Genomic DNA, 13,197 nt, shown 5'->3' with positions numbered 1-13,197 from the left:
AGAAGAATGCTATTATTATTATTATTATTATTATTATTATTATTATTATTATTATTATTATTATTATTATTATTATTATCAGCTAAGCTACAACCCTAGTTGGAAAAGCAGAACGCTGCAAGCCTAAGGGCCCCAACAGGGAAAATATCTTAATGAGGGAAGGAAATAAATAAATAAATAGACTATATATGAGAAGTAATGAATAAAAATTATGATATCTATCAGTAACGACGTTAAAATAGGTCTGTCATATATAAATTATGAAGAGAAACTTATGTCAGAAAATTTTTCCCTTTTATAAAGATGACAAAAATCCCAAAATCAATCAATCTTTTTTTTTCTTATGTCCCCACTAAGATACCTTTAAAGGCATTCTCTATCACGAGGCTCAATACTACACATTATTCTAGAAGTTTTATTCCAGCTGTGACCAAGTTGTGGAATGATCTTCCTGATCGGGTAGTTGAATCAGTAGAACTTCAAAAGTTCAAAGTTGGAGCAAATGTTATGTTGAACAAGCTGACATGTCTTTTTATAGTTTATATATACAAATATCTGTTTTTAATATTGTTAATGTTTTTAAAATATTTGATTAATTGTTAATTATTTTTCATATAATTTATTTATTTCCTTACTTCCTTTCCTCACTGGGCTATTTTACCCTGTTGGAGCCCTTGAGCTTACAGAATCTTGCGTTTCCAACAAGGTTTGTAACTTGGCAAGTATTAATAATAATAATAATAATAATAATAATAATAATAATGATAATAATAATAATAATAATAATAACAACAATAATAATAATAATAATGATGATGATGATAATAATACTAATAATAATAATAATAATAATAATAATAATGATACTACTACTACTACTACTACTACTACTACTACTACTACTACTACTACTACTAATAATAATAATAATAATAATAATAATAATAAAGTAAGATGTAATTACCAGTAATCACTCTTCTCCCTGTACTTGGATCCACGTTTGAAGGCAGATGCTACACTGAAGCTATTGATTACTTCTTTAGATTTGTATAGATGACAAGCTCCTGTCGTGCTGTGAAAAGGATAGATGAAGACATGAAAATTAGGAAGGAAGGTGGTAGAATAGTTGAGGATAGATGGAAGGAAATTAGGAAGGAAGGTAGTAGAATAGCTGAGGAAAAATGGAAGATAATTAAGAAGGAAGGGGGTAGAATACATGAGGAAAGATAGAAGATAATTAGGAAGGAAGGTGGTAGAATAGTTGAGGAAAGATAGGAGATAATTAGGAAGGAAGGTGGTAGAATAGTTGAGGATAGATGGAAGGAAATTAGGAAGGAAGGTGATAGAATAGTTGGGGAAAGATAGAAGATAATTAGGAAGGAAGGTGGTAGAATAGATAAGGATAGATGGAAGAAAGTTAGGAACGAAGGTGGTAGAATAGTTGAGGAAAGATAGAAGATAATTAGGAAGGAAAGTGATAGAATAGCTGAGGGAAAATGGAAGATAATTACTAGGAGGGAAGGGGGTAGAATAGATGAGGATAAATGAAAGAAAATTAGGGAGAATGGTGATACAATAGTTGAAGATATATGGATGAATATTAGGGAGAAATTTAATTACATATCTGGGTAAAATAAGTTGCAATGGAAACGAAGAAGAACGTGCTTTGAATTTTTTATATTTCAAAATAATTTTGACTCGCAAACAGTTCATCTCAAAATTTTAATCAAATCAATATGAAATTTTTTTGGAATAGAATAAAATATTTCTTATTCAGTACCACGTTATGTAAATAGTATTCTAAGGTTATAATAATTTATTCAACTGTATCTTCAATTGTTCATTTAATTTGATGGTAATAATAAAAATATTTTCTTAATATTTTTCTACACAATGAATGAACTCCACCATTTATACTTGCCGCCTTCCAGTTTTGGGTCATCATCGCTTATCACTGCCTTCAACGGGTCTTTAAAAGGTTTTACTTGTAGCTCATGAATGGCAGAGGCAAGGAACAGTAACATTGCCCTAGCAAGCTGGACAATGCCCTAAAGTCTTGAGACTGACCATATATACATATGATCAGCGCCCAAGCCCCCTCTCCAAACAAGCTAGGACAGGGATGGCCAGGCAATGGCTGCTTATGACTCAGCAGGTAGACCTACAGGCTCCTCCAAATAACCCATCCTTAGCTCACAAGGATGGTAAGGTTGCAGACACTACAAGAAACAATTAAATTTGAACAGGACTCGAAACCCAGTCCGGCGATCGCCAGGCAGGGACGTTTCCAATAGACCACGTCAAAGAAAGAAAGTCCCCATCTAGTATGTGAAAATGACAGCTGCTTTTTAAAATGGCCATAAAATTTCATTGAGTCCTCGAAATGACACAATCTAAATTCTATATCAATTGCATGTTACAAAGGAAGACTTTGGAGGTAATTTAACAATCTATGGTATAAATTTAGTCTTCAAATAACCAATAGAGTAATTCAAATGCTAAAATGGTTTAGCTATAACAAGAGCTAACAGAAAATAGGTACAGTTGGGAACAGCAATTCCTGGTACACGTCACTCTGAGGAAGTGTACCCAGCAACATACCCACTGCGCAGCGAGTTTTTGTGTTTAGCCTATAACATATCTTCCTACACTATCATTTTGGTTACTCAACGCGAAGTAACGTTGTTCAAAGGCCACTCATGAATGGCAAAGGCAAGAGGCAGTGACAATGCCCTAGCAGGACAATGCAGTAGAGTCTTGAGACAGACCATATATACATATGATCAGTGCCCAAGCCCCCTCTCCACCCAAGCTAGGACCAGTGATGGCCAGGCAATGGCTGCTTTTGACTTAGCAGGTAGACCCATAGGCTCCCCAAAATAACCTTTAGCTCACAAGGATAGTGAGGTTGCAGACACTATAAGAAACAATCGAAATTGAGTGCGACTCAAACCCCAGTCCGGCGATCGCCAGGCAGGGGGGTTGCCTATAAGCAAGGTTACCAGGGACGTCTGTGTTTAACTATAGTGACTGTATCTATTATGTGGCGTCGCTTACAACACCCGCAAGGCTCACCTGAAGTCCCAAGACATGGCGGTCTTCATGGAGGTGTGATCGCAGATCACCGCGTATTCTCCCCGCGCGATCGCCTCCCGCGCGGCCCAACAATCCGGCACGTAGCCATCATAGCCTTCGTAGATTCGTTTCTGAACGCCACCTGGGGCTTCCTTTTTTATTTTTTAAATTAGGAGAAAAATAAATATCATTAATTTTGAGTACCTCCTCTTTACTTTTGTTCATTAGGGGATATATAAAGTTAGAGTACTTCCTTTTTATTAATTTTGAGCACCTCCTCTTTACTTTTGTTCATTAGGAGAAAATATGAAGTTGGAGTACTTCCTTTTCTATTTCTTTATTAATAGAAAATATTAATTCCGAGTACCTCCTATTTGAATGCTTAGATATAGAACTGATATGATGATTTTAACATCTACTGGCCTGAGATCACATGTGTGTATATATGAGTGTATATTTTCTTCAATTTCAGCTCTTCAGGTTGTTTCTCCGTTTTGAACTAGTAAATAAATCCTATTTGAATGCTTAGATATAGAACTGATATGATGATTTTAACATCTACTGGCCTGAGATCACATGTGTGTATATGTGAGTGTATATTTTCTTCAATTTCAGCTCTTCAGGTTGTTTCTCCGTTTTGAACTAGTAAATAAATCCTATTTGAATGCTTAGATATAGAACTGATATGATGATTTTAACATCTACTGGCCTGAGATCACATGTGTGTATATATGAGTGTATATTTTCTTCAATTTCAGCTCTTCAGGTTGTTTCTCCGTTTTGAACTAGTAAATAAATCCTATTTGAATGCTTAGATATAGAACTGATATGATGATTTTAACATCTACTGGCCTGAGATCACATGTATGTATATGTGAGTGTATATTTTCTTCAATTTCAGCTCTTCAGGTTGTTTCTCCGTTTTGAACTAGTAAATAAATCCTATTTGAATGCTTAGATATAGAACTGATATGATGATTTTAACATCTACTGGCCTGAGATCACATGTGTGTATATGTGAGTGTATATTTTCTTCAATTTCAGCTCTTCAGGTTGTTTCTCCGTTTTGAACTAGTAAATATATCCTATTTGAATGCTTAGATATAGAACTAATATAAAAATTTTAGCATCTAACGGCCTGAGAACACATTTGAATGTATATTTGTGTACTATATGAGAAATCAATAATCTGTCATTATGATCTAAAAAAAAAAAAAACTTTTCCCAGAGCTTTTACTCTGGACGGGGCTACTAGACCAAAGTCTCCAGAACGTACTACTAAATAAATCCTAGTTGTATGCTTAGCTATAGAACTGATTTAATAATTTTAACATCTCATGGTCTGAGATCACGTGTGAATGTATATTTGTGTATCTAATTACTCCATGAATGAGAAGGAAATGATCTGTCAGCATAATCTAAAAACACACCCAGATTGCCCAGAGCTTTCCATCTGGACTGGGCCTCCTAGACCAGAACATACTACTAAAGAAATCTTATTTGTATGGTTAGCTATGTAATTGATATGCTAATCTTAACCTTTCATAGCTCAAGACTACATATACGCATGTTAATGTATATTCATATACCCAATTAAATCATCAATAAAGAAGAAATAAACTATCAACCTACTCTGAAGTACTGCAGCTGGAATGATCCCACCTCCAGACGCCAGGGAATTCTGTTCTTCGTCACGAGATCCAGCATAGAGTCGATGGGAATATCGACCTTCGGCACTGTGAGCTTAGCGGTCAGAATCCCACTGTAACATGACATGAACACTAGCGATGCCAAGAGCCACGTGACTATGACCACTCTGCTGCCGTCTGTCGTCGGTAACCAGTCTGTGCCTAGAGGGGAATGGAGGGGAAGAGATGCAGTTTTATTGATATTAGTGGTAACTTTTGTTAATAGGAATAAATGGTGATGTTGAATGTGTTTAACCTACATGTACACACGTATATATATATATATATATATATATATATATATATATATATATATATATATATATGTATATATATATATATATATATGTATATATATACATATATATATATATATATATGTATATATATATATATATGTATGTATAAATGAATACATATATATATTCATTATATATACACATATATACTTACATATATATATACAATTTTGTATATATGTATATATGTGTGTGTGCGCATGTGTGTGCATGTGTATGTGTATGTGTCTTTTACTATGTCTGTATATATATGTGCGTTGTGTTGTATGTTTGTGCACATGCGTGTAAAACGTATAAAAAAGGTATTCATAAAAAAATAAAACCCCAATAAATTTCATCTAAAAGTAAAAATAAAAAAAAAAACTATCAAATGATTTACTACTATCTACTGTTAATATCAAGGGGAGAATATTTACCCTCCCCCCCAAAAAAAAACTTCTATTGAAAAGGCAATTTACAAAAAAAAAAAAAAAACTTCAATTTAAAAGGCAATTTACAAAAAAAAACTTCAATTCAAAAGGCAATTTACAAAAAAAAAAACTTCAATTTAAAAGGCAATTTACAAAAAAAAACTTCAATTCAAAAGGCAATTTATAAAAAAAAAAAAAAAATCAATTTAAAACCCTCACTTTCCTGAGTAAAGGCTTTCATGGCCCACAGAGCGGAAGTAGCCACTGGATTCTTGTGCTTTCGCCCGAAGATCTTCCCTTCGGAGTTCATGACGAAGGCGAAGGTGCCAAAGACACTTAGCAAGCTGGCCAGGATGAGAATCCAGACCTGTAGCAATGATCGACAGGGATTATTCATTGCCTGTGAATATGTATATATATACATATATATATATATATATATATATATATATATATATATATATATATATATATATATATATATACATATATATATTTATATGAATATATATATATATATATATATATATATATATATATATATATATATATATATATAGATATAAATATATTTACTTATGGATATATGAATATATGTACATTAGAAAGGGTATACACATATAAACATATAAACAAACTAAAGACAACAATCGCAGTACCTCTACTTATACCAAAATAGCCAAAATGTACACGCCCTGCGAAAGATCACACAATTCCCTCAAAGGATTAATTTCTATCCTTCAACTTACCCCTAGGGAGAAGGGTTTTAGGAACCCCATGACATCACCCCTCTGCAGCGTCGGCCTCACCGTAAGGATGCCTGCAGCCTCCGTCATGAGGGAGGTAGAGAAGTCGCACACCTTGGCCCTTGCGGCCGACACTCCAAAGGGCCCGAGAGCTAGTTCAGCCTCCTGGGGTGTAATAAGGTAGAAGATGAATTATGTGAAGAAGATGAATAGGTTTTATATAGTTTGGAGGGGAAAATGAAGAATATGAACAGGTTTTGAATAGTCTGAAAGGAAAAATTAAGAAGATGAAGAGGTTTCAAATAGTCTGGAGGGAAAAATGAATAAAATGAAGAGTTTTAAATAGTCTGGAAGGAAAAAATTAAAATCATGTGGTTTCAAATAGTCTGGAGGGAAAAGGAAGAGGTTTTAAATAGTCTGAAAGGAAAAATGAAGGGAATGAAGTGGTTTTAAATAGTCTGGAAGGATAAACGAAGAAAATTAATATGTTTAAAATAGTGTTTTATAGTCAGGAGAGTAAAAATTAGAAAATTAATTGATTACAAATATTTTGGAGGAAAAAGTTAAGAAAATTTAAAAGTTTCAAATAGTCTGGTTGTTGAACCATGGAGAGGAAAAATATCTTATTAGTTTCACAATTGTTGATAAAAGTTAACATCGAGTAAGATAAGTAAATATATATTCAAAATGCTGTATTGATCTACTATGCAGTATTTGAATGTCATGTGCAAATCAGTACCAAAGAGGTAAGGAAGTTTCGAGACATGAATATACTTTCGACGTTAAATCTTCTATGAACGTGTTCTTTTTTCCAATTTTGTATGGGGTAAGCACTGTTGCCTTCTATCTGAAGGTCTTTGCTTTGGCTTTGGGGTAGACCGTAGTCCCGATCGGCTGCCCCGCCTGACATCGCTTAGACCCCGGTAGCGTATGTTCATGTGTTGTACCATTCACCAGCGTCCTTCCTCCCAGCAGCGAGGAGTCCTGGCTCGGTTAGGTCGACAGTTAGAGACGTGTGAGGTGTCAATTATGTTTTTAGGTGTTGGGTGGCTTTGTGTATGTGTGTATTAGTCTATAACTACATAAATAAATATAAAAAATTACTGTGAGATATAATCAAAAGAGAGGCTTAAAGCCAAAGATGTATAATAAAGAATATAATTATAAGGCATTCTTCTCACCTCTCTCTGCAACATACCCAACATTCCAGTCCAACTTCCGTTCGGCAAGGACATACCCCAGACGTGATCTTCGGGTTGCGAAAGGTCGTAACTGGAAGGAGAGAGAGGAGTATATATTTTTGTCTCATCTGAGAGAGAGAGAGAGAGAGAGAGAGAGAGAGAGAGAGAGAGAGAGAGAGAGAGAAAAGGGGGTCTGTTTATCTAATACATATACCTATAAGCCTGATTTTCGGCAAAAAACAGTAATGTATTACCTGAGAGAATATACAAGAAGTACTTCAATAGAGAGAGAGAGAGAGAGAGAGAGAGAGAGAGAGAGAGAAAGAGAGAGAGAGAGAGAGAGAGAGAGAGAGAGAGAGAGAGAGAGAGAGAGAGAGAGAGATCATTAAAGAATCACTATTTTCTAAAATAAGTAGAAAAAAAAATACTTACTCAAACTTCAGCTTATCCGAAAGTATGTCCAGAAAGTATTTCATTGGTCCTGATAAGTACAACTTTCCGTCTTCGTCTCGGTGCAAGCGCACCCATGTACCCCACTGTAATGGTCAAATTGAAAAGAAGATAGTGAATACATATGTAGCCATAATCATGAAATATTATGTAATCAAAAAGCTTATAGGAGAGATTTATAAATTCTAAATGTCTTGATTTGTGAAAAATCGGGAAAAAGCTTACAGGAGAGATTATCATTTGTAAATGTCTCGATTTGTGAAAAATCGTGAAAAAAAAATTGAAAAGAAGATAATGAATATATTTTATGTAGCCATAATTATGTAATAGTAAAGCTTACATGAGAGATTTATCATTTGTAAATGTCTCGATTTGTGAAAAATCGTGAAAAAAAAAATTTGAAAAGAAGGCAATGAATACATTTTATTCAGCCATAATTATGTAATAGTAAAGCTTACAGGAGAGATTTATCATTTGTGATTGTCTTGATTTGTGAAAAATTGTGAAAAAAAATTGAAAAGAAGATAATGAATAACTTTATGTAACCATAGTTAATAGATATTAAAAATGGGATTTATAAATTCTAAATGACTTGATTTACGAAAAATCGTGAAAAAAAAACATTGAAAAAATTATAAATACATTTTATGTAATCATTAATTAATAGATAGTAAGTGGTTATAAATCTAGAAGAATGGGATTTATAAATTCTAAATGTCTTGATTTGTGAAAAATTGTGAAAAAAAATTGAAGGAAGATAAGGAATATATTTTGTGTAGCCATTATTATGAGATATTATGTAATCACAAAGAAGAAATTTATAATTTCTAAATGTCTTGATTTAGAAAAAAATAGAGAAAAAAATTGTGAAAAAAAATAATGAATACATTTTGTACAGCCATTATTTTGAGATATTATGTAATCACAAAGAGGAGATTTATAATTTCTAAATGTCTTGATTTTAGAAAAATAGAGAAAAAAATTGAAAAAATTATAATGAATACATTTTATGAAGCCATAATTAACGGATATTATGTAGATACAAAATTTAAGGGAAATATTGATAATTTTGTAATTGTCTTGATTTGTGAAAAATTGTGAAAAAAAGAGGATCTGCTACTTAGCAGTTTTCACGTTCAAAATTGTAGCAAATGTTTTTATGTTGAACAGGCTAAAATAAGTCTCTTTTTTTTAGTTTATATACCAATGATCTATTTTAATGTTGATACTGTTCTTCAAATATTTAATTTTAATTGTTCATTACTTCTTTTATAGCTTATATACTGTATTTCCTTATGTCCTTTCCCCACTGGGTTATTTTTTTCTGTTGGGGCCCTTAGTCTTATATAATCCTGCTTTACCCTACTAGGGTTGTAGCTTAGCTAATAATAATGATAATGATGATAATAACAATAATAATAATAATAATAATAATAATAATAATATCAATATAAATAATAATAATAATAATAACAATAATAATAATAATAATAATAATTACTATCTAACCTCTTCTACCGCTATCTTCAAAAAGTGTTTTCCGGATTTCTCAATAGATGGCGCCACTTTAGATGAATTCATCACAATAATCTCCTGTAGGAGACACTGTAGTCTCAGAACCAGTATATCCGAATTCCAAATTCCAAATGAAGCCAAACATCAACACCAACCTCTTTATTAAAGACTCAATTATGTCTTCCACTTGGCGTCAAAATTTCCAGCTGAGATCTTTTCGAATAATAATATGAATAAGCAAAAACCATTATCACGCCAGACCAGCTGACTTTGTTGACATTTCAAGCTTGGGATATAATCTTTCTGAATAATAATATACATATCTTTCCAGAGAGGTGCATCTATCATTATATCTTAAAGACGTTGTGAGCCATATTATTATTATCATTATTATTATTATTATTATTATTATTATTATTATTATTATTATTATTATTATTCTTTTTGTTAAACACAGTCTACAGAGACTGGTGGTTTATAGTGTTGGATTCTATGTTGCATCCTGCTTCCTTATGGGTTCATTACCTTCATCACTACTGTATGTGCGCTGTTTCAAGTAGAATGCTTTTATTATTATTATTATTATTATTATTATTATTATTATTATTATTATCATTAGCTATACCACAACCCTGGTTGGAAGAGCAGGATGCTATAGGCCCAACGGCCTCAACAGGGAAAAATAACTCAGGGAGAAAAGGAAATAAACAAACTATATGGAAAGTAATGAATAAAGAACATAAAATATCTTAAGATCAGAAACAACATTGAAATATGTTGTGTTCGATCTACCGGAATCCAGACATGGATGATTCTATCTTCGATTGTCCGTTTACCATTATGGCTGAGATACAAGAAGATGATAGAAAGGCTTCTTATGTATTTGTTGGTGATTTTAATGCTCACCATAGGGAGTGGTTAAGTTCTATCTCTCCTACCGATCGCCATGGCTTAAGAGCTTTAGACTTTGCCTCTGAATCAGGCTGTGAGCAAATCATAAATGAAGCTACTCACAGGTCTGGTAATTGCTTGGACCTAGTATACACTGACTCCCCTGGCGTTATAACTAGTAAAGTTGGTTTTCCAGTCGGGACATCTGATCATGCCTTGATTTCATTAGTAGTGAAGACTGAGCAGCCTGTCCCTGATATATCATATTCTTGTAAAATTTATATGAAATCCCAAGCAGACTGGAATGGGATTTTGCATGATCTTTTGTGCTTAAATTGGTCAATTATATAGTAGTGTAAATCCTGTTGTCCTTTTGAATGAGAATATAGTCAACATAATTGATAGGTGTATCCCTTCTCGTGTGCTAAGGTACCGAGTGAAGGACAAACCGTGGTTCAATGATGATTGTAGACGTGCTTATTTAGAGAAACAGGAGGCTTATCATCTTTGGAAGGGTAACAGATCAGATTTGACCTGGAATAACTATACTCAGCTTCGAGCTTTCGCTCAGAGAGTTTATGCCTCAACTGAAAAGGAGTACAATTTAACCATAAAAGAAACACTTTCTGGTACAACTCAGGAACATAAATGGTGGTCTACCCTTAAATCTGCACTCTTTGGTGTAGATGCAACAGTTCCTCCTTTAATTAAACCAAATGGCTCAGTCTCTCACTGTCCAAAGGAAAAGGCAACCCTTTTGGCTGATGTTTTTGACAGTAAACAGAGTAATGAAAAACTTGAACTTCCTCATTCATGTTTTCCTGAGGCTAAACTAACTAGTTTAGCTTTTCGATCTTGTAAAATTAAAGCTCTGTTGATGGACCTTGATGCTTATGGAGGTGTAGACCCAAATGGTATTTTTCCATTGTTTTTAATAAAGACAGCAGATTTCTTAGCTCCAAAGTTACCTATTATTTTGCTCAAGTTAGCAAGAAGAGGAGCTTTTAGCACTTATTGGAGGATTGGTAATGTTACTCCTCTATGTAAATGTGTTTGTGGTAGCTCAAGTCCCACTGATTACCGCCCAATTTCCATAACTCTCATATTATCTAAAGTTTTTGAGCGTCTTCTGGCAAAACGTCTTAATAGGTTTGTTGAAGGTAATCATCTATTCCCTAGTTTATAATTTGGTTTTCGTAAAGGTCTTGGAGCATTGGATGCCCTTCTTACAATCTCCAGTGCTGTACAGAAATCCCTTGATTGTGGTCAGGAAGTTCCTATGATTGGCCTTGATTTTAGTGCTGCCTTTGACCGTGTTAATCATGAGGCCCTTATTTTCAAACTCAAACAGTTGGGAGTGAGTGGGTCGTTTCTTAGCATTATTATTGATTTTTTAAGTAATATATCTCAAAGAGTTGTTGTTGATGGGCACCATGGTGAGTATAAGAATGTGATATCCGGTGTTCCATAGGGTAGTGTTCTTGGCCCATTACTTTTCATACTATATACACATGACATGTGGTTTGGCCTAGAAAACAAGCTTGTTGCATATGCAGATGATGCTACTCTCTTTGCATCAATTCCAGAAGAAGAAGAAGAAGAAGAAGAAGAAGAAGAAGAAGAAGAAGAAGAAGAAGAAGAAGAAGAAGAAGAAGAAGAAGAAGATATCTCAATGCAAAACAGAAATATGGTCTACTATCATTTTTGCTCTGGTAAAGAGAACTTGGGTTATTGAAGGACATAAAAACAGGAATTATAAGTCAAAGTTGAAATATATTTGGTAATATAAAAATCTAATCCACGTAAGAAGTAAATATTAATGATTATTTTTTCGCAATTAACAGAAAATATCATAATTTATAAAGCAAATTAATCAAATTTGAAATCAGCGTCAATGACCTTCGATGTCAGGATGCCAGATAACTTAAAATCAATCAATCAAATGTGAAAGATTATAAAGATATAACCAGCAAAAGACACAAATACTTAACATTCATAGAAACTGTAGTTGAAATGTGTTTTGTAAAATCAGCAGGAATACAGATATCCAGAAGAGAGAGAGAGAGAGAGAGAGAGAGAGAGAGAGAGAATTCCAGAAGATGCTTGAATGACAATATCTTACGTATCCTAGGAGAGAGAGAGAGAGAGAGAGAGAGAGAGAGAGAGAGAGAGAGAGTGTGTGTTACTTAATACTTATACGTTTAAGACTGACATTCAGCACAAGAAATGAATCTATTGTCTGAGAGAATATACAAGAAGTTCATCACGAGAGAGAGAGAGAGAGAGAGAGAGAGAGAGAGAGAGAGTGTTATACGTGTAAGCCTGACTTTCAGCACAAGGAATGGATCTATTGTCTGAGAGAATATACAAGAAGTACTTCATGAGAGAGAGAGAGAGAGAGAGAGAGAGAGAGAGAGAGAGAGAGGTGTTACTTGATGCTTATACGTTTAAGACTGACATTCAGCACAAGAAATTAATCTATTGTCTGAGAGCATATAGAAGAAGTTCTTCTTCTTCTTCTTCTTCTTCTTCTTCTTCTTCTTCGAGAGAGAGAGAGAGAGAGAGAGAGAGAGAGAGAGAGGTGTTACTTAATACTTATACGTTTAAGACTGACATTCAGCACAAGAAATGAATCTATTGTCTGAGAGAATATACAAGAAGTTCATCATGAGAGAGAGAGAGAGAGAGAGAGAGAGAGAGAGAGAGAGAATCTACTGTAGGCTTTTCCAAGTGGCCATCACCGCTGGATCTGCATAAACAATAGTGACGAACCTGGCAAGTTAATTTGTAAACAACACCTGGGTCTTTGAGTGATTGCAACAGCTTGGACCAATCATCGTCCTGGAATCTTGAGTTGGTCTGATAGAAGATCACAGAAGCGATTTCATTTTAAAGGTTAAGATGAAGAGAATTAACTAGTCTTTATTTAGTTTATTTTCTTG

General features: G+C 33.7%; 1 protein-coding gene across 1 annotated transcript in view; it reads right to left on the bottom strand.

The window, feature by feature from the left end:
- LOC137629352 (probable glutamate receptor) overlaps positions 1-9,430 on the bottom strand; it is a 9,959-nt gene extending 529 nt beyond the window's left edge. The window contains exons 1-8 of the mRNA XM_068360606.1: positions 9,359-9,430; positions 7,832-7,935; positions 7,400-7,490; positions 6,222-6,383; positions 5,692-5,839; positions 4,708-4,925; positions 3,076-3,227; positions 965-1,072 (exon numbers count right to left, since the gene is read on the bottom strand). Of these exons, the coding sequence (XP_068216707.1) occupies positions 965-1,072; positions 3,076-3,227; positions 4,708-4,925; positions 5,692-5,839; positions 6,222-6,383; positions 7,400-7,490; positions 7,832-7,935; positions 9,359-9,430 (1,055 nt within the window). The remainder of the gene's footprint in view (positions 1-964; positions 1,073-3,075; positions 3,228-4,707; positions 4,926-5,691; positions 5,840-6,221; positions 6,384-7,399; positions 7,491-7,831; positions 7,936-9,358) is intronic.
- Between the last annotated feature and the right edge of the window lie 3,767 nt (positions 9,431-13,197).

This window comes from Palaemon carinicauda, chromosome 37 (genome assembly GCF_036898095.1).
Source record: "Palaemon carinicauda isolate YSFRI2023 chromosome 37, ASM3689809v2, whole genome shotgun sequence".
Classification (NCBI taxonomy): Eukaryota; Metazoa; Arthropoda; class Malacostraca; order Decapoda; family Palaemonidae; genus Palaemon; species Palaemon carinicauda.
Note: the sequence above shows the minus strand (reverse complement) of the source record. Positions and strands in the feature narration are given on the sequence as shown.